Source organism: Papio anubis, chromosome 10 (genome assembly GCF_008728515.1).
Source record: "Papio anubis isolate 15944 chromosome 10, Panubis1.0, whole genome shotgun sequence".
Taxonomy (NCBI): Eukaryota; Metazoa; Chordata; class Mammalia; order Primates; family Cercopithecidae; genus Papio; species Papio anubis.
This window is the reverse complement of record NC_044985.1, coordinates 20,255,752-20,277,055: the sequence shown is the minus strand read 5'-3', so window position 1 is coordinate 20,277,055 and position 21,304 is coordinate 20,255,752. Positions and strand designations below refer to the sequence as shown.

The 21,304-nt window shown below is 48.6% G+C and overlaps 1 protein-coding gene across 1 annotated transcript in view; it reads left to right on the top strand.

Annotated features, from left to right (window-relative positions):
• The window catches only part of LCT (lactase), a 54,565-nt gene that overhangs the window by 29,614 nt on the left and 3,647 nt on the right, over positions 1 to 21,304 (top strand). The window contains exons 8-14 of the mRNA XM_003909172.5: positions 585 to 2,135; positions 3,174 to 3,442; positions 5,797 to 6,087; positions 6,748 to 6,946; positions 11,071 to 11,273; positions 13,988 to 14,097; positions 17,397 to 17,531. Of these exons, the coding sequence (XP_003909221.3) occupies positions 585 to 2,135; positions 3,174 to 3,442; positions 5,797 to 6,087; positions 6,748 to 6,946; positions 11,071 to 11,273; positions 13,988 to 14,097; positions 17,397 to 17,531 (2,758 nt within the window). The remainder of the gene's footprint in view (positions 1 to 584; positions 2,136 to 3,173; positions 3,443 to 5,796; positions 6,088 to 6,747; positions 6,947 to 11,070; positions 11,274 to 13,987; positions 14,098 to 17,396; positions 17,532 to 21,304) is intronic.

Genomic DNA, 21,304 nt, shown 5'->3' with positions numbered 1-21,304 from the left:
ATATAAAACCAAGACATCCTGGTGGTAACACATGGGACACATCCCCTCCACTATTTATTTGAAGATGAGGATGCTCCTTTGCTTTGAGATTTATGGCCACAAAAGTGGCCTGATGTTTTGTGAGGGTCTTGTGGATTTTCCTTTTATCCATTCTGAGGAGGAAAAAGGGTGAACATTTACGGGGTAACCCAACTCACCCCCAAAACTTTCATGTCAAAAGGAACACTTTTTTAAATCAACATTAGTAACAGAGACTATACTTCTAATTTTTCAATAAAAACTATTTTATTGAAAAACAGTCCTCGCTGGTCCGAGGTAATAACTTAGTTGACTGTTCACAACGAGTTACAGATCAAACAGCTTCTAATACCCTGCTCCCCCTTCTCACTACTGCACTGACTGGTCTTCAAAAGATAAATAAATAAAATAGAGGTGTGCTAGCTCACTCCTGTAGTCAGTCCCAGCTATTTGGGAGGATCACTTGAGTCCAGGAGTTTGAGACCAGCCTGGGCAACACAGTGAGACCCCATCTCAATTAAATAAATTCATAAATAAATAAATCTAATTTTTATTTTTCTTCACAGCTATCAGGGAAGACTCCGTGGATGTTCGTTCCTACATTGCTCGCTCCCTCATTGATGGCTTCGAAGGCCCCTCTGGTTACAGCCAGAGGTTTGGCCTGCACCATGTCAACTTCAACGACAGCAGCAAGTCAAGGACTCCCAGGAAATCTGCCTACTTTTTCACTAGCGTCATAGAAAAGAACGGTTTCCTCACCAAGGGGGCAAAAAGACTGCTACCACCTAATACAGCAAACCTCCCCTCCAAAGCCAGAGCCTTCGCTTTTCCATCTGAGGTGCCCTCCAAGGCTAAAGTCGTTTGGGAAAAGTTCTCCAGCCAACCCAAGTTTGAAAGAGATTTGTTCTACCACGGGACCTTCCGGGATGACTTTCTGTGGGGCGTGTCCTCTTCCGCTTATCAGATCGAAGGCGGGTGGGATGCTGATGGCAAAGGCCCCAGCATCTGGGATAACTTTACCCACACACCAGGGAGCAATGTGAAAGACAATGCCACTGGAGACATCGCCTGTGACAGCTATCACCAGCTGGATGCCGATCTGAATATGCTCCGAGCTTTGAAGGTGAAGGCCTATCGCTTCTCTATCTCCTGGTCTCGGATTTTCCCAACTGGGAGAAACAGCTCTATCAACAGTCACGGGGTTGATTATTACAATAGGCTGATTGATGGCTTGGTGGCAAGCAACATCTTTCCTATGGTGACATTGTTCCATTGGGACCTGCCCCAGGCCCTCCAGGATATCGGAGGCTGGGAGAATCCTGCCTTGATTGAGTTGTTTGACAGCTACGCAGACTTTTGTTTCCAGACCTTTGGTGACAGAGTCAAGTTCTGGATGACTTTTAATGAGCCCATGTACCTGGCATGGCTGGGTTACGGCTCAGGGGAATTTCCCCCAGGGGTGAAGGACCCAGGCTGGGCACCATATAGGATAGCCCACGCCATCATCAAAGCCCATGCCAGAGTCTATCACACGTACGATGAGAAATACAGGCAGCAGCAGAAGGGGGTCATCTCGCTGAGCCTCAGTACACACTGGGCAGAGCCCAAGTCACCAGGGGTCCCCAGAGATGTGGAAGCCGCTGACCGAATGCTGCAGTTCTCCCTGGGCTGGTTTGCCCACCCCATTTTTAGAAACGGAGACTATCCTGACGCCATGAAGTGGAAAGTGGGGAACAGGAGTGAACTGCAGCACTTAGCCACCTCCCGCCTGCCAAGCTTCACTGAGGAAGAGAAGAGGTTCATCAGGGCGACGGCCGACGTCTTCTGCCTCAACACATACTCCTCCAGAATCGTGCAGTACAAAACACCCAGTCTAAACCCACCCTCCTACGAAGATGACCGGGAGATGGCTGAGGAGGAGGACCCTTCGTGGCCTTCCACAGCACTGAACAGAGCTGCGCCCTGGGGGATGCGAAGGCTGCTGAACTGGATCAAGGAAGAGTATGGTGACATTCCCATTTACATCACCGAAAACGGAGTGGGACTGACCAATCCGAACGCAGAGGATACCAGTAGGATATTTTACCACAAAACCTATATCAATGAGGCTTTGAAAGGTATGTGAGGGTTCAGTTCCCTTTAAAGAAACCTTCCCACATTCCCTGGGTCATGTGCCTGAAATGTTTTGCCAGGATGATTTATGAGCCCCCAACAGGTCTCTCTCTTAGGTCCCAACTCCATAATTCTTTATCTGTTTGGGGGTTATATGCTCCTTGAGAAGCTGGGGAAAAGGCTATGGTTGTCTCTGCAAAGGAAAAGCACAAACACCACACACACAGGGTCCCCAGCAGAATATTCATATTGTCGTGGGTCCATTCGTTCATTATTTTAGGTGCTGGGATACAGCAATGAACAAAACACAAATTTCTGCCTCCTTAGAGCGTATCTTACGCACGTAAAACAAGAAAGTTGTGTAAATTCAAACTTCCTTTTTTTTTTTTTTCTGAGATGGAGTCTTGCTCTGTTACCCAGACTGGAGTGCAGTGGCCATCACGCCCAGCTAATTGTTTTGTGTTTTTAGTAGAGACAGGGTTTCACCATGTTGGCCAGGCTGGTTTCAAACTCCTGACTTCAAGTGATCCACCTGCCTCTGCCTCCCAAAGTGTTAAGATTACAGGTGTGAGCCACTGTGCCTGGCCTAAAAATCAACTTTTTGTCTCATTGATCTTTTTTTTTTTTCTTTGAGACGGAATCTCACTCTGTTGCCCAGGCTGGAGTGCAGTGGTGTGATCTTGGCTCACTGCAACCTCCGCCTCCCAAGTTCAAGCAATTCTCCTGCCTCAGCCTCCCCAGTAGCTGGGACTACAGATGCATTGGGCTTAACTTCCTAAGTGGGCTGAGGCTCTTGAATTTGGGGCATGTTTCTTTACCCCAACAGAAGAATTTGATTTGGAGATGATCAGTCATTAATGCTTGCTGTGGAGTCATAGGTACTGGCAAAAAAGTAAGATCGACAGATGACCTGTTGGTCTTTCAGGGCGTATGTCACTTTTAGGACAACAACCTTGAATTGAGGAGCTGACACTGGGTTGGCTGCGTGGAGGCCCTGACTCCTGGTGTCAAGCTCTCCTCTGCTCCCTTTGGGATGTTCCCAGCCTACAGGCTCGATGGTGTAGACCTTCGAGGGTATGTTGCCTGGTCTCTGATGGACAACTTTGAGTGGCTGAATGGCTACACGGTCAAGTTTGGACTGTACCATGTTGATTTCAACAACACGAACAGGCCTCGCACAGCAAGAACCTCCGCCAGGTACTACACAGAGGTCATTACCAACAACGGCATGCCACTGGCCAGGGAGGATGAGTTTCTGTACGGACGGTTTCCTGAAGGCTTCATCTGGAGTGCGGCTTCTGCTGCATATCAGGTGAGGAGTTCAGGGTGGTGGGACACCATTGACCACACACCTGCCCTGCACCAGGCTCTCAGTTCAGTGCTGGGAAGGGCAGATGTATGAACAGGAGATTCCAGCAGACCCATGGAGGGGCAGCATGGGGTCTGGGTGGTCCTCTTCCAGACAGCCTGGCTTCTTCACAGCCTCAAATTTACCCAGACCAGCATGGTGAGCCTGGCTGTCTTGAGATGAGTGCTTGCAGGGCCAGGTAAAGCAGGGAGAGCCTGGGCAGAAGCACTTGGGCAAAGACACACAAATACAGTCACACATCGCTCACGACAGGGATTTGCTCTGAGAGGTGTGATGTTAGGCGAGTTCGTAGTTGTGTGAACATCACACAGAGTACACTTACACACACCTAGATGGTATAGCCTACTATACACCTGGGCTACATGGTATAGCCTAGTGCTTCTAGGCTACAAACCTGTACAGCCTGTTACGGTACTGAATGCTGGAGGCAGCTGTAACACAGTGGTATTCGTGTATCTAAAAGGCACAGTGAAAATATGGCATAAAAGCTGGACAGGGCACTTACCGTGAATGGAGCCTGCAGGACTGGAAGTTGCTCTGGGTGAGTCAGTGAGTGAGGGGTGAGTGAATGGGAAGGCCTGGGCATTACTGTACACTACTGTGGACTTTATGAACACTGCACACTTATGCTATGCTACATTTATTTTTTAGATGTTTTTCTTTCTTCAATAACACATTAACCTTAGCTTACTATAACATTTTTACTTTATTAACTTTTTAATTTTTTAAACTTTTTTACTCTTTTGTGATAATGCTTAGCTTAAAACAAGCACATTGGTCCAGGTGTGGTGGCTCACGCCTGCAAATCCCAGTGCTGTGGGAGGGTTGCTTGAGCCCAGGAGTTCAAAACCAGCCTGGGCAACGTGGCAAAACGCTATCTCTATAAAAAAGTCAAGGCCGGGCACGGTGGCTCACGCCTGTAATCCCAGCACTTTGGGAGGCTGAGGCGGGCAGATCACAAGATCAGGAGATCGAGACCACAGTGAAACCCAGTTTCTACTAAAAATACAAAAAAAAAAAAAAATTAGCCGGGCACGGTGGCGGGCACCTGTAGTCACAGCTACTCAGGAGGCTGAGGCAGGAGAATGGCGTGAACCCGGGAGGCCGAGCTTGCAGTGAACAGAGATCACGCCACTACATTCCAGCCTGGGGGACAGAGCGAGACTCCGTCTCAAAAAAAAAAAAAAAAATCAAAAAGATTAGCCGAGTGTGGTGGTGTGCTCCCATAGTCCCAGCTACTCGGGAGGCTGAGGCAGGAGGATCACTCAGCCTCCCAAGTAACTGGGATTACATGCACATGTCACCACACCCAATGATTTTTTTATTTTTAATTTTTTTGTAGAAATGAGGGTCTCACTATGTTGCTAGGGCTGGTCTTGAACTCCTGGCCTCAAGTGATCCTCCTCCCTTAGCCTCCCAAAGTGCTGGAATTACAGGTCTGAGCCACAGCACCTGGCCTGCATGTGCTATACTTTTATACTGCTGGCCACATGGTCAGTTTATTGACATGAGCACCACCAGAAACATGAATAATGCAGTGCTCTACAGCGTTATGATGGCTACAAAGCACTAGGCAATAGGAATGTTTCAGCTCCATTATAATCTTATGGGACCACCATCATATATCAGGTCCGTCATTGACCAAAACACTGTTCTACAGCCCATGACTATGACGAGTCCCTGCTGGACCCTTTTATTCCTCAGCTAGATCCTTCCAAGCAGGCCGTTTGCTCACGTTGGCTCTCAGCATGGACCTGAGCTTATTCTGATGTCCTAACAACATCACATTGCTCCTGTATTCATCCAAAATGAGGCTCACTCCTACAGAAAATAGGATGGTTTTATTTTTTCCAAGAAAAATGGAATACGAAAAGGCGAGTGACTTGCCTGGCAGTTAATGATGGTTCCTGCTTTCCATCTTCTGCCTGCGTCTGTCTCTGTGCAAGAGTGGGCCTGCTGCATGTGTAGAGAAAGCCGGGGGAGTTCCGAGACTGAGTGGGGGCCAGAGCAGGCTCCCAGAGAAGGTAACCACACTTGGCTAATGTTTTTGATTTTTTTATAGAGATGGGGTTTTGCCATGCTGCCCAGGTTGGTTTTGAATTCCTGGGCTTGAGCGATCCTCCCATAGCACTGGGGTTGTTGGTGTGAGTCACCACACCTGGACCAATGTGCTTGTTTTAAACTAAGCATTATCACAAAAGAGTAAACGTCTTGACTTGAGACTCACCCAGTGGCAGAAAGGAAGCTGCAAGTGCTTGACAGAATGACCTAATTAGACCTTGTCTTGTCATCTTGAGATCGAAGGTGCGTGGAGAGCAGATGGCAAAGGACTCAGCATTTGGGACACATTTTCTCACACACCGCTGAAGGTTGAAAACGACGCCGTCGGAGACGTGGCCTGTGACAGTTATCACAAGATTGCTGAGGATCTGGTCACCCTGCAGAACCTGGGCGTGTCCCACTACCGTTTTTCCATCTCCTGGTCTCGCATCCTCCCTGATGGAACCACCAGGTACATCAATGAAGCGGGCCTGAACTACTACGTGAGGTTCATCGACGCACTGCTGGCTGCCAACATCCAGCCTCAGGTATGGTGGGGCCTGGTCAGGCCTCGGGAAAGTCCACATGCGGGAACCAGCGGGGCTGGGGGAGCACCTTTATCGTGTAAACGAAATGCTGGTTTCAAATTTAGCTTTTGTTGTTGTTGTTGTCATTGTTGTTGTTGTTGTTTTTGAGATGTAGGTAGTCTCGCTCTGTCCTCCAGGCTGGAGTGCAGTGGTGGATCTCGTTTCTCAGCCTCCTCAGTAGGTGGGCTTATAGGCACGCACCACCATGCCTGGCTAATTTTTGTATTTCTAGTAGAGACAGGGTTTCACTGTATTGGCCAGGCTGGTCTCAAACTCCTGGCCTCAAGTGATCCACCCACCTCAGCCTCCCAAAGTGCTGAGATTATAGGTATGAGCCACCGTGCCCGACCTCAAATTTAACTTTTTAATTGTTGGTAAAGTCATATGGTGCAGAATTCAAAAAGCATAAAAGAGCTTCCTTCCCAACTTTGACCTCAGCCATCTAGTTCTCCATGAAAGCAATTTGTCCCTTTCCTAAAAGAAAAAGAAAAAAATCTTTGAGCCTTTTTGTCTTATAAGTCACTCTCAGGATTAGCAGCAGACATTGATGCTGGCACATCTAACCTAGGGCTTCGCATGGAAAGCACGATTGATGCAACAGCTGATCTGGCTTCTTCCCAGGTGACCATTTACCACTGGGACCTACCGCAGGCGCTTCAGGATGTGGGAGGCTGGGAGAATGAGACCATCGTGCAGCGGTTTAAGGAGTATGCAGATGTGCTCTTCCAGAGGCTGGGAGACAAGGTGAAGTTTTGGATCACGCTGAATGAGCCCTTTGTCATTGCTTACCAGGGATATGGCTATGGAACAGCGGCTCCAGGTAAGTCCCAGCCCTGGCTCGTCGGCTCTTTGGATCATGGCATTCTTAGCACATCAAGAGTTGAAATCCAAATGGCACAGGAGGAGGCAGCAAAGAAAGCCCCATAGCAGAAACCCTGCTTCTTGCTCAGGGCTGTAGAGGTTTCCCTCCTGACATTGCATTGCTAACCATGAATTTCGCATCTCAGTACCTCAAGGTGGGTTCATTTCTTTGCTCTGTGACTCTGATCGGCCTCAGGTGGGCAGCTCTCTGAGATCAGAGATGTGGGCAAATTGATGTGGGGAAGGACAGTTTGTCAGGCTGTACAGATCTGCAGTCTGTTTCCACAATTCCCAAACCCCAAAGGTTCTGACAATTGGTTTGGCTGACCTGAGCTCATTTAACAGTAGTGAAAGCTGACTCGAACCAACAGGAGGCTGCTCATGGTCTTTATTGCACTGAGCGAACATTCCTGTGTTCTGCTGCACAGATATCAGTGTGCTTGACCATGGAGAGCTGTCCCGGGCCCATGGGGCTGGTAGGTACTTTTTTCAAAGGAAACATTTAATTCCAAAACACATCTGAACCTAAAAGATTTTTTTTCTTTTATCTTTGGTTGATATGCAGTAATTGTACATATATGAAGGGGTGGCCTTCCCCTCCACACCTGTGGGTATATCTCATCAGGTGGGACGAGAGACTGAGAAAATAAATAAGACACAGAGACAAAGTATAGAGAAACAACAGTGGGCCCGGGAGACCAGCACTCAGCATACCAAGGACCTGCACCGGCAGCGGTCTCTGAGTTCCCTCAGTTTTTATCGATTATTATTTTCTTTATCTCAGCAAGAGGAATGCGGTAGGAGAGCAGGGTGATAACAGGGAGAGGGCCAGCAAGAAAACATGTGAGCAAAATAATCTATGTCATAATTAAGTTCAAGGGGAGGTACTATGCCTGGATGTGCACGTAGGCCAGATTTATGTTTCTCTCCGCCCAAACATCTCAGTGGAGTAAAGAATAACAAAGCAGCATTGCTGCCAACATGTCTCGCCTCCCGACATAGGGCAGTTTTTCTCCTATCTCAGAAATGAACAAATGTGCAATCGGATTTTAAACCGAGACATTCAGTTCCCAGGGGCCGGCAGGAGACAGTGGCCTTCCTCTATCTCAACTGCAAGAGGCTTTCTTCTTTTACTAATCCACCTCAGCACAGACACTTCATGGGTGTCGGGCTGGGGGATGGTCAGGTCTTTCTCATCCCACGAGGCCATATTTCAGACTATCACATGGGCGGAAACCTTGGACAATACCCGGGTTTCCAAGGCAGAGGTCCCTGCGGCTTTTCGCAGTGCATTGTGCCCCTGGTTTATTGAGACTGGAGAATGGCAATGACTTTTACCAAGCATACTGCTTGTAAACATTTTGTTAACAAGGCACGTCCTGCACAGCCCTAGATCCCTTAAACCTTGATTCCATACAACACGTTTCTGTGAGCACAAGGTTGCGCAAAGTAGTTGTTAATTTGTAACAAATTAACAGCATCTCAGCAAAGCAATTTTTCAAGTTACAGGTCAAAATGGAATTTCTTATGTCTTCCCTTTCTACATAGACATGGTAACAGTCTGATCTTTCTTTTCCCTACACATATATATGGAGTACAAAATGTATTTTGATACATGTATACAATGTGCTATGATGAAATCAGAGTAATTAGTGTATTCATAACCTTAAACATTCATCATTTCTTTGTGTTGGAAACATTCTGAGTCCTCTTTTCTAGCTTTTTGAAAATACACACTCAATTCTTTTTTTAAAATTATTATTTATTTGTTTATTTATTTATTTATTTATTTTGAGACAGAGTCTCACTCTGTCAGCCAGGCTGGAGTGAAGCTCACTGCAACCTCCATCCCCCGGGCTCAAGCAATTCTCCTGCCTCAGCCTCCCGCGTAGCTGGGATTACAGGCATGGGCCACCATGCTTGGCTAATTGTTGTATTTTTAGTAGAAACGAGGTTTCATTATGTTGGCCAGGCTGGTCTTAAACTCCTGGCCTCAGGCAATCCGCCCGCCTCGGCCTCCCAAAGTGCTGGGATTACAGGCGTGAGCCACTGCACCCAGCCTAAATTCTTGTTAACTATATTCACCCTACAGTGCCACACATCACTAGAACTTCATCTTCTTATCTAGCTTAACTTTGTATCCATTAACCAACCTCTCCCTATCCTCCCTCCCCACTACCCTTCCCATCCTCTAGTAATCACAATTCTACTCTCTACTGCTAGGAGCTCATCTTTTTAGCTCCCACATATAAGTAAGAACATGCAGTATTTGCCTTTCTGTGCCTGACTTATTTCACTTTACATAATGACCTCCAGTTCCATCAATATTGTCACAAATGACAAGATTCATCCTTTTTTATGGCTGTATAGTATTCCATTGTATATAAATGCCACATTTTCTTTATCCATTCCTCTGTTGATGGACACTTAGGTTGATTCCATATCTTGGCCATTGTAATAGTGATGCAATAAACAGGGAGATGCAGGTATCTATTTGGTATACTGACTTACTTTCCTTTGGATAAATGCCCAAAAGTAGGATTGCGGGATCCTTAAGGGTTTTGAATAAGAAATTGTGGACCTATTTTTGTGCCTTGAGAACCATCCAGTTTCCCTTTCCTTTAGTTCTGAGCTAATGAGAATAAATTTGTGTTCATCCATGTGATTCCCCAGAACACTGTGTAACAGCTGGAAAGAGCCACCAGAAGATGTGCCTCAAATCGTTATCAGAGGCATCTCCATTGGTCCTAGGTCGCCTCTTTGGTTTATACTCCTTCAACACATGAGAGGCGCCTCTCTTGGAGCATTCACTGTCGGGGATCTCTGTGTCAGCTGCTTGCATTAGCTATATTCTCCAACCCTAACGATCACAGTGGATCCCCAAGGAGCTCCAGATTATCAACTCCTGTCAATTCATTTGAGCCCGGGAGTTCAAGGCTTCAGTGAACCATGATCATGGCACGACTGCACTCCAGCCTGGATGACAGTGCATGACCCTGTCTCAAAAATAATAATAGGGCAGTTATGGTGGCTCATGCCTGTAATCCCAGCACTTTGGGAGGCTGAGACGGGTGGATCGCCTGAGGTCAGGAGTTCAAGACCAGCCTGACCAATATGGGGAAACCCCATCTCTACTAAAAATACAAAAATTAACGAGGCACGGTGGCGTGCGCCTGTAGTCCCAGCTACTCAGGAGGCTGAGACACGAGAATTGCTTGAACCTCTCAGCTCACTGCAATCTCCGCCTCCCAGGTTCGAGCGATTCTCCTGCCCCAGCCTCCTGAGTAGCTAGGATTACAGGTTCCTGCCACCACAGCTGGCTAATTTTTTGTATTTTTAGTAGAGACGGGTTTTGCCATATTGGGCAGGCTGGTCTTGAACTCCTGGCCTCAGGTGATCCACCCGCCTCAGCCTCCCAATGTGCTGGTATTACAGGTGTGGGCCACCCTGCCCGGCCTGGGTTGTCTTTTAAGTTTAAAAAAATAAATCATTTGTACATGTAGTCCTTTCTGAATATAACATTGGTTTGAAGCTAACTCAATAGAAAGAAACTCCATCTCTTTAGTCTCTCTAGTTTGACTATAGTAGCTAACAGAGTTGGGCTGCAATGTCACACTTCAGCTTCAGGTGTCACCATCTGATTTGATTTGCTCCAGCCTAAGCATTTCTTAAATTGGGGGCTTTAGATTCTGTGACAGGTATCTCTATTATGGGTATTTTGCCTGAGACATACGAGCCACTCTTCTGGAGGAGGGGGACAGAAACCACCATTTATCAAGTGTCCTTCCCTTTTCCAGACACAGTGCTGCTGTGGGTGGGTTTCATATACGTTTCATTTCCCTCTAACAAGCACTCTCTGCTGCCCATTTCACCAGGGAGAAAACTGAAAGGCTGAATTACTCACTCAAAATTACACAGCCAGGTAATAAGAGGGAGAGCCAGGGTTTGAATTCCAGTTTTCCTAATGCCAGAATCTACACCTCTTCTCCCAAACACAGAGGGGACATCTGCAGGTAGGGACTAACAATCTCGGTCACATCCATTCTATCCATTCTCTGTTGACGTTCATGTGTATGTTTCCAGGAATCTTTGTTAGGCCTGGCACTGCCCCCTACATTGTTGGCCACAACCTAATAAAGGCTCATGCTGAGGCCTGGCATCTGTACAACGATGTATACCGCGCCAGTCAAAATGGTGTGATTTCCATCACCATCAGCAGTGACTGGGCTGAACCCAGAGATCCCTCTAACCAGGAGGATGTGGAGGCGGCCAGGAGATATGTTCAGGTCTGTTTTTCCTCTGGACACTTGTTCTTACTTTTGTCCATCTTTCCTTCCAGCCTAATGGAAACAGATTGTGAATCAAAGATTTAGGGTGTGGTGGCTCATGTCTGTAATCCTAGCACTTTGGAAGGCTGAGGCAGGAGGATTGCTTGAGGCTAGGAGTTTGAGACCAGCCTGGGCAACATAGCAAGACCTTGTCTGTTAAGAAACAAAAATTATTAGGGCATGGTGGCACACACCTATAGTCCCAGCTGCTCAGGAGGCTAAGGTGGGAGCTTGAGCCCAGGAGTTCAAGGTTGCAGTGAGCCATGATTTCAGCGCCATTAAACTCCAGGTGACAGAGGGAGACCACCCCCAACCCAAAAAAAAGAAGAATGGTTAGGATCTAAGCCTAGTTTTGCTATTGCCTGATTTTGTGAGCTTGGGAAAATCATCTAACTTTTTCATGCCTTAGTTTTCTCGTCTTTGAACTGGAGATGCTCTACCCACCTCATAAGTTTGCTGTGATGAAAGTGATAAGGTCTATGGGGTTAGGTTGTCTTTAAGTTTTTAAAAATCATTTGTACAGGTAATTATTTCTGTAACATTGGTTTGAAGTTAACTCATAGAGAGAAATTTCCAAATCTCTTCAGTCTCTCTGGTTTGACTATAGTCACTAACAGAGCTGGGCTGCAATGTCACACATCACCTTTAGGTGTCGCCATCTAATTTGATTTGCTCCAGCCTAGGCATTTCTTTTTTTTTTTTTTTTTTTTTTTTGAGACGGAGTCTTGCTCTGTCACCCGGGCTGGAGTGCAGTGGCCGGATCTCAGCTCACTGCAAGCTCCGCCTCCCGGGTTTATGCCATTCTCCTGCCTCAGCCTCCCAAGTAGCTGGGACTACAGGCGCCGCCACCTCGCCCAGCTAGTTTTTTGTATTTTTTTTAGCAGAGATGGGGTTTCACCATGTTAGCCAGGATGGTCTCGATCTCCTGACTTTAGATTCTGTGAAACTCATTAGTGCCCCTAATTTGCCAACTCAGTGAGTTTAAGAACAGCATCTTTTGGTCATGGAATTTCACCCCTAGGAAGTAGAGACATTAGTAGGAAGCTGGCTGGGCATGGCGGCTCACACCTGTAATCCCAGCAGTTTGGGAGGCTAAGGCAGACTGATAATCTGAGGTCAGGAGTTCTAGAACAGCCTGGCCAACATGGTGAGACCCCATCTCTACTAAAAATATAAAAATTACCCAGGCATGGTGGCACATGCCTGTAGTCCCAGCTACTCTGGAGGCTGAGGCAGGAGAACCCAGGAGTTGAGATGGCCATTGCACTCCAGCCTGAGTGACAGAGCGAGGCTCCATCAAAAAAAAAAAAAAAAAAAGGAAGCAGGTGCCAGCATGGCCTACCTTTATTTCCACCTGAACCCCTGACTGACAGAGAAGAGAAGGAGAAGAATGATCCTCATTCATGGCACAGCTCCTCTGGCTCCTCCTAGAGTCTCTGAAAGGGCTAGAAGGTGCTGTCCCCTACATTTTGCATCAGGAAGGAAAGACAAGGGTTTCTCTCTGGACTGGTTCCCATTTTGGGCTCTGTGGAAGAGTCTGCCAACTGTGACACTATAACTCTCCTGGGGGGAACACCAAGGGCCTTGGTTTGCCAAACTCTTCACAGGAGAACTTGACAAAGATAGTCAAATTAATAAACGCAACGAAGAGCTTAATTTTCTGGTCTGCCAGTCAGCTGGGGAAACAGTTTTGAAACAAAATTAATGTATCCCTCATTTCAGACTCACAGAACTGGTGATTTAGAGCAACATTTCCTTTTTTCCTGAAATCAAAACTTCAAATGTCAGGAAATGTTAGGCTGTCATATCTTTAGATTGAGCCACTTACTGGTGAACTGTGATACTGCAGCCATGGACTATGACAGATGCATCTCCTATTAGAATCAGCTTCCACAAAAACATCCAGTGTGTTACCTTGGAGTGGGTGCACTTAAGCCTCCTTACCAGGACATGTGTGTTCCATGCCTCGTCTCTAACCATGAGTGGAAGCTGCCCTCACCCCAATTCCCAGCAGCAGCCAGCAGGTGAGGAGAGGATTTGGAGAGACTAAAGAAGGCTCTCAACCCCCCAGCATCATAGTGTGTGGGTGCCACGTATCTCCACCCGTGATAAGGATGGCCTAGGCCTCATTAGAGAAAATGGGTCAAACAGTTCCCCATGTTGGGGCTGTGAAGGCCCATGAAGAGTTATGCTTTGCCCGGAAAGTCAGGAAAGCAAAACCTTGCATCTCAGCCCTCCCCAGAAAGTCCTGGTTGCTCCTTGGGCACTTTGATGCAGAAGTTCAGCTGCTTAGTGGTGAGAAAGGGAAGCGGGAGCCTGGAGGCTTGTGGTTCTCCCTTCTCCTCTGCAGGATCTGTCCAAGGGCAGCCAGGAAGCATTTGTTGAGTTCCAGGGTCAGTGCACAGGTCAGTTCCTGTCACCTCAAGCTGTCACTATGAAGAGGTGGCCCTGCCCTCAGTGCGGCAGCAGCTGAGCAAGCACAGACCCAGCTGGGAGACCTGTGGGCACTGCAGCTGCAACAGGCAGGAGCCACGGAGAAGAAAACTTAGCCTGGGGGTCCAGAAAAAGGAGGGAGGTTGTGAGGCCCGGCACTTCTGAGCAGGGACGGTGCTGTCTCTTGCTGTACCCACCTGTAATGCCTGGGCTGACTGTCTCCCCAACCCCACCCGCAGTTCATGGGAGGCTGGTTTGCACATCCTATTTTCAAGAATGGAGATTACAACGAGGTGATGAAGACGCGGATCCGTGACAGGAGCTTGGCTGCAGGCCTCAACAAGTCTCGGTAAGGGCCTGGTGCCCGCAGTGCTGAGGGCATGGCGTCGGGGTCGCAGAGGCATGTCTCGGGCAAGTTACCATGACTGAGCTTCTTTGCTTGCTGGGAAGTTACATGTGATCATCTATGTAAAGCTTAGCCCAGCACCTGGCACTGCTATGTGCTTGACAGAGGGGGGTTGCTATTATGGTTATTATATTGCAGAACAGCCAGGAAATCTGTCCCAAGGATATCCACCTCTGAGCAACCCCACTCCACCACTCCACAGATAAATCCCGGCTCATCCTATCCCATTTCATCACCGCACGTGCGCATGTGGGTGGCAGTGGGTGAGTCAGGTTTGTGCTTTGCATCATTTGGCCAGCAGGTGGCGATGGTCTGCACCAAAGCGTCCCTCGTTACCCACCCGCCCCTTCTTGTCAAGGAGGGAGTAGCAACGTCAGCAGCCAACGTTGACGCATCTTCTGTTGGTATCTTTATTTCTACTTAAATATGAGTAAAGTGAGGCGCAAAGATTAGGGCAAGGTCACCCAGCTATTAAGAGATGGAGCTGAGATTTGCAGCCAAGCTGTCTGCCCCCGGGGCGCATGCTGGGGGCTTGAGTCATGCAGGTGGGGCGAGAGGTGTGGTGTGTGGAAGCGCGGGAAGCGGGGGTCACTGCCTGTGGGAACATGCCCACCGCTCCAAGGCCGGCGGGAATCCCGTGTGAATTCCCAACACAGTCTTTGAGTCCTGTCCCCAGACGCCCCCATAGAGCCCAGCTGAGGATTAAAAATCCAGCTCCCAGGCTGGGTGCGGTGGCTCACGCCTGTAATCCCAGCACTTTGGGAGGCCGAGGCGGGCGGATCACTTGAGGTCAGGAGGTCAAGACCAGCCTGGCCAACATGGCGAAACCCTGTCTCTACTAAAAATACAAAAATTAGCCGGGCGCGGTGGCGGGGGCCTGTAATCCCAGCTACTTGGGAGGCTGAGGCCAGAGAATCGCTTGAGCTCAGGAGGCAGAGGTTGCAGTGAGCCGAGATGGCGCCACTGCCCTCCAGCCTGGACGACAGAGGGAGACTCTGTCTCAAAAAACAAAGAAAAAAGAAAAAGAAAAGCCGGCTCCCACCTCACAATGCACACCCCGGCCTAGTTAGGGTAAGTGCCGCAGAGCAGGCTGTGCCTAAAGGTCTGATCTGCGAACTGTGATCTCCAGCGAAACCGGTGAGCGTCCAGCCCATCCTCACAAGTTTGCCGAGCACCTACCATTAGACCGAGCCAGGGCCAGAGCGAGGGGTCCACGGAAGGAGAGGATTCCAAGTCGGTTCCTCAAGCTGCTGACAGATCAGCTGGAAAGACAGTGCTCCATGGAATCCCATTCCCCAGGCTCTTCAGTACAAAGAAAACTCAGCAGATGAGATCAGGGTGGACCGGGTAGACCCAGGAGATTTCATGGACAAGGCAGGACATCAGCTGAGCTGGGCCTTGACAGGGGATAGAGTGCAGGAGATTACAGGTCATTCCTTCTAAGGGGCAGGGTTGTGAAGACAGGCCTAGAGGTAATAATGAGTGGGGTGCCAGAAGCTGAGAGTGGGGGAGACCAGCCCAGCGGCAGTGAAGGGGCTGAGGCCACATGGTGAAGGGCCTGGAAGCCACGCGCAGGGCATTGGCTTTGGGGCCACAGGCCATTGCTGGCTTCTGAGCGGAGGCATCAGGTTCATGAGGAGGCTGTGCTTTGGTTTTCTCCCATCATCTCAGAAACCCCAGGGAAGGAAGGTTCTTGATCCCTCAGGTTAACGGTAACAGAAAGGTCAAGATGAAAGGGTCAGAGGCATCTCTGGGCCACACCTAAACCAGAAGCACCAGGTCTCCCTGTCAGCACGCGCATGCAGTCAAGATCATCTGTACACACCGCACACAAGTGTTTATTGGTCAGGTTCTGCAGGAGAGAGGCTTTTCACTCAGAGTGCCTGGAAAATGCTCCATCTACACGTTAAGAAGACAAAGTTCCCAGGCTCACATGTAATCCCAGCACTTTGGGAGGCTGAGGCAGGAGGATTGCTTGAGACCAGAAGTTCAAGACCAGCCTGGGCAACATAAAACTTTGTCTTTACAAAAAAATTAAAAATTATCTAGGCATGGTGGCACACACCTATATTCCCAACTACTTGGGAGGCTGAGGTGGGAGGATTGCTTGAGCCCAGGAGACTGAGGTTGCAGTGAGCTATGATCTCACCACTTCACTCCAGCTTCAGGGGGCGTGCAGTGTCCCCAGGAGGGCAGAGCGAGACGCTGCCTGAAAACAAAAGAAAAAGAAAGAAAGAAAACAAAGTTCAGTGAAATCATGAGAACTGAGAAATTCAAACTCAAATACTCAATTTGCAAATTATTTCCCCTGCTACTTTGAAGATCTTGAAGCTATTATTATTATTATTGCTAAAGTTGGAGAAAAAGAGGCATGCCTAACCAAACCCAACAGGAAGGAGCAGAGAAACTTGGAAAGGGCAGAAAACGGAGATACAAATTATACAAGATACAGGGCCGGGCGCGGTGGCTCATGCCTGTAATCCCAACACTTTGGGAGGCTGAGGTGGGTGGATCATTCGAGGTCAGGAGTTCAAGACCAGCCTGGCCAACATGGTGAAACCCCATCTCCACCAAAATTACAAAAAATTAGCTAGGAGTCGTGGCGGGCGCTTGTAGTCCCAGCTACTCAGGAGCCTGAGGCAGGAGACTTAGGAGGTTGAACCCAGGAGGCGGAGGTTGCAGTGAGCTGAGATTGCGCCACTGCACTCCAGCCTAGGTGACAGAGTGAGACTCAAACACAAGGAAAAAAAAAATTATACAAGGTCTAACTTTACAAACATAGGGGAAGAGTCTTGGGTATGTACCTCAGGTATGCTCTTGATTTTGAAATCTGTCATAGATGCTAAATATCAGAATTTGCATATGTTAATGTTTGAAGGAAATGAAGAACTGTGCATGCATGTGTGTGCGTGCATGTGTGTGTATGTGCGTGTGTGTGCGTGCATGTGTGTGTATGTGCATGTGTGTGCGTGCATGTGTGTGTATGTGCGTGTGCGTGTGTGTGGTCCTTCAGGTTTCAGAGGCTCTTGCAGAGACCTAGGGAAGCCAGGTTTTTGGTCTGGGCAGGAGGAGCCGCAGGTACTTCCTGCACTGCCTGAAGGACCTGTTCGTCCCTTCCCATTCCCCCAGTCACTGCCAAGTGCCTGGGGTTCAGAGCACTCCCCCACCCCAGCCCCATGACATTCTCTTCTCAAAGCGTGGCTCTCCCTGACGCCCTGCCCTTAATGGCTTCTTCAATCCAGGCTGCCAGAATTTACAGAGAGTGAGAAGAGGAGGATCAACGGTACCTATGACTTTTTTGGGTTCAATCACTACACCACTGTCCTGGCCTACAACCTCAACTATGCCACTGCCATCTCTTCTTTTGATGCAGACAGGTAAGTCCACCAACAGGGCGCCCGTAGCCATCTCTGGAAAAGGCAGAAAGGTGCGCCTTGGTTGTGCCCTCTGAGGCCTGCCCAGCCTCAGAATAGGGCCTCCAACGCCGAATGTGGCAGGGTTTGCAAGACGCTCACCACCCCACAGATCCCAAGGAAATCTCCAGCAAGCAAGAGGGAGAGGAGGCCGGGTCTCCAGGGCATCTCCCATCAGGGCACACGTGCTTGGCTTTTTGTTTTATTTCATTTTTAAAATTTATTTATTTATTTTGTGTTCTTTTTCACAGGCTGCTCAACTTTCAAAATGCTTGGTTTTTAAAAAGGATTTTCAAGAAAAAATTTATTTAGGTTTTATCAAAATTCACTTTAATGTTAATAAATATTACAATAATACAAGAGTAAAATTTTATTTTCTCTTTTAAACAATGCTTTTATGAAGTAGAGATAGTAAAAGATTTTGGTTCACCTTTTAAGTAACGGTTTTTATTTTTATTTTATTCGGTTTTTTTTAGACAGAGTCTCGCTTTGTCACCAGGCTGGAGTGCAGCGGCACAATCTTTTTTTTTTTTTTTTTTTTTTTTTGAGACGAAGTCTCGCTGTGCTCCCAGGCTGGAGTGCAGTGGCGTGATCTCGGCTCACTGCAAGCTCCGCCTCCCGGGTTCACGCCATTCTCCCGCCTCAGCCTCCCAAGTAGCTGAGACTACAGGCGCCCGCCACCACGCCCGGCTAGTTTTTTGTATTTTTAGTAGAGACGGGGTTTCACCATGTTAGCCAGGACAGTCTCGATCTCCTGACCTCGTGATCCACCCGCCTCGGCCTCCCAAAGTGCTGGGATTACAGGCTTGAGCCACCGCGCCCGGCCTAGCGGCACAATCTTGGCTCACTGCAACCTCCGCCTCCCGGGTTCAAGCGATTCCCCGGCCTCAGCCTCCAAGTAGCTGGGATTACAGGCGCGCACCACCACGCCTGGCTAATTTTTTTTGTTTACTTGTTTGTTTGTTTGTTTGCTTTGTATTTTAGTAGAGACAGGGTTTCACCATGTTGGTCATGCTGGTCTCTATCTCCTGACCTCAGGTGATCCACTCGCCTCAGCCTCCCAAAGTGCTGGGATTACAGGTGTGAGCCACCGTGCCTGGCCGATTGTTTTTTTCTTTGTATCTATTTATCTAGAGACTTTTCCATCCATATCCTGTATGGTTTTTTAAATGTCTCCAAGTTAATTTTCACCTTTCTCTAGTATCTCCTTGAGTATCTTAATAATCAACCTTCTGAATTCTTCATCTGGCAACTCAGGGATTTCTTCTTGGTTTGGATCTATTGCTGGAGAGCTAGTGTGACCTTCTGGGGATCTTATAGAACCTTGCTTTGTCATATGACCTTTTCTGGTTCCTTCTTATCTGGGGAGACTGTTTCACTGGAAAGATCTGGAATCAAGGGCTGCTGTTCAGATTATTTTGTCCCACTGGGTGATCCCTTGATGTGGTGCCCACCCGCTTCCCCTGGGGATGGGGCTTCCTGAGAGCCAGACTGCAGTGATGGCCATTGCCCCTCTGGGTCTCTCCACCCAGCAGGACTGCTGGGATCTGAACTGGTGCTGAGGAATGTCTGCAGAGTCCTGTGATGGGATCTGTCGTCCGGCCTCCCAGCCATGGATGCCAGCACCTGCTCCAGTGGAGGTGCAGGGGAGTGAAGTGGATTCTGTGCGGGTCGTTTGTTGTGGTTTTCTCAAATGCTGGTCATGCTAGCAGTGAAGTTGTCATGTGGACAGACTCAGGACCTCTGGTCAGCCAGGATGTTGCAGGCGGTGGAATTTGTTGTTGTTTTCTCCTTCTTTGGAGCAGGATTTTTCTGAGTGGCTGTAATGGGGTGAGTTGGTTGGTCTCCAGCCAGGAGGTGGCACTTTCTTTTTTCTTTTCTTTTTTTTTTTTTTTTTGAGACGGAGTCTTGCTCTGTCACCCAGGCTGGAGTGCAGTGGCACGATCTCGGCTCACTGCAAGCTCCGCCTCCCGGGTTCACGCCATTCTCCTGCCTCAGCCTCCCAAGTAGCTGGGACTACAGGCGCCCGCCACCACGCCCGGCTAATTTTTTGTACTTTTAGTAGAGACGGGGTTTCACCATATTAGCCAGGATGATCTCGATCTCTTGAGCTCGTGATCCACCTGCCTCGACCTCCCAAAGCGCTGGGATTACAGGCGTGAGCCACCGCGTCTAGCCTGGAGGTGGCACTTTCAAGAGAGGAGGTGATGCTTTCAAGAGAGGAGATGGCACTTTCACAGTGGCACTTTCAAGGTGCTTTCCCCTTCTGGTGCCACCAGCTGCAGTAGTAGAAGGGGGATTATAAGCTTGCCCTACGTTGGCCAGGCCAGGGTACGTATTCGGGTTTCTCAGGTGATGGGCGGGGCCGTAGAACTCCCAGGAGTTCGTGTCTTTTGTCTTCAGCTCCCAGCAAAGGTAGAGAAAGACCATCAGATGGGGGCAGCGTTAGGCATGTCTGAGCTCAGACTCTCCTTGGGTGAGGCTTGCTGCGGCCACTGTGGGGAATAGGGGGCTGGTTCTCAGGCCAGTGGAGTTCTGTTCCCAGGGGGATTATGGCTTCTTCTGCTGTGTCATACAGGTTGCTAGGGAAGTTGGGAAAACTGGCAGTCACAAGCCTCACCCAGCTACCATGCAGCCAGCCAGGCCAGTCTCACTCCTGCCGTGCCCTGCCAACAGTGCGCAGGGCAGAGCTCTCACCCCGGGCTACAAGCCTCCCCTCTGAGAAAGCAAGCAGGGCTTTCAGGCCTTGCCCCTCCCTGCCTGCCCACACTGTTGACTGGGGCTTCGGTGCTTTTATCTGCACTTCTTGTTTGCCGCCAAGATTCCGCTCAGGAAAATTCATGCTTCTAGTTGAAATTAAGTTCAGCTAGAAGCTTCCTTCATCCTTCCCTTCCCTAATTCCACTGGCTTCCTTCCCCAAGGAACCCTGTAGGATAAAGTCAGGAATGGCTTCCCTGGGCTCAAACTGGGGACAGGGAGTGGCTACAGGGCTCTTCCTACTGCTTCTTCTACTTTGACATTTCACTTGGCTCCCTAAATCCACTTGCATTCTAGGTAAGGTTAAATCCTTCTCCTATGATCTGGATGTTCAGGTCCCCAGAGAGGATGTGTGTTCAGAGGCAGACTTTCCCCTTCTCACACTTTGGGAACTCACAGTTTTGTAGCTGTCTCATGGAGTTTGCAGCAGCATTCTGGTTCTTTCAAAGGGTCTATGAATTCTTTGGGTTTTTCTGGTATGTTCCTGCAGTAGTTCTTGGAGCAATAGTTCACAACGTGAGTCTCCACACACTGTTCTGTCCATCCAAGTGGGAGCTGTACCTAAGTCCTGTCTCCTATCTGCCATTTTCAGAAAATCTCATTTTGTTCCTTTTCTATGAAGCATCTTTCCACACCAGTAGCTCTGACTGTGTTCAGGTTCTTTCTTTGAAAACCAGCCCCTCCACTCCCACTGCATCCTGAAACCCACACCGAGTCAGGCTCACCAAGGGGGCTGAGGAGACTCCAGGACACCCTTCTACTCCTTCTGATTCTCCCTCCCTCTCATCAGCGCTGGGGCTGTCTCCTGGGAGACCTCCACTTGTGCTTATGAAATGGCCCACATTCAATTCAGCTGAGTCAGATAAATCCAGGTGCTGATAAAACTAACTTTTTTTTTTTTCCTGAAGGATCTGAGTGTAAGAAGTGTCTAAATGCTTGGTCCTTATTTGACATGTGCGACTACAGGTGATCAGGCTTCT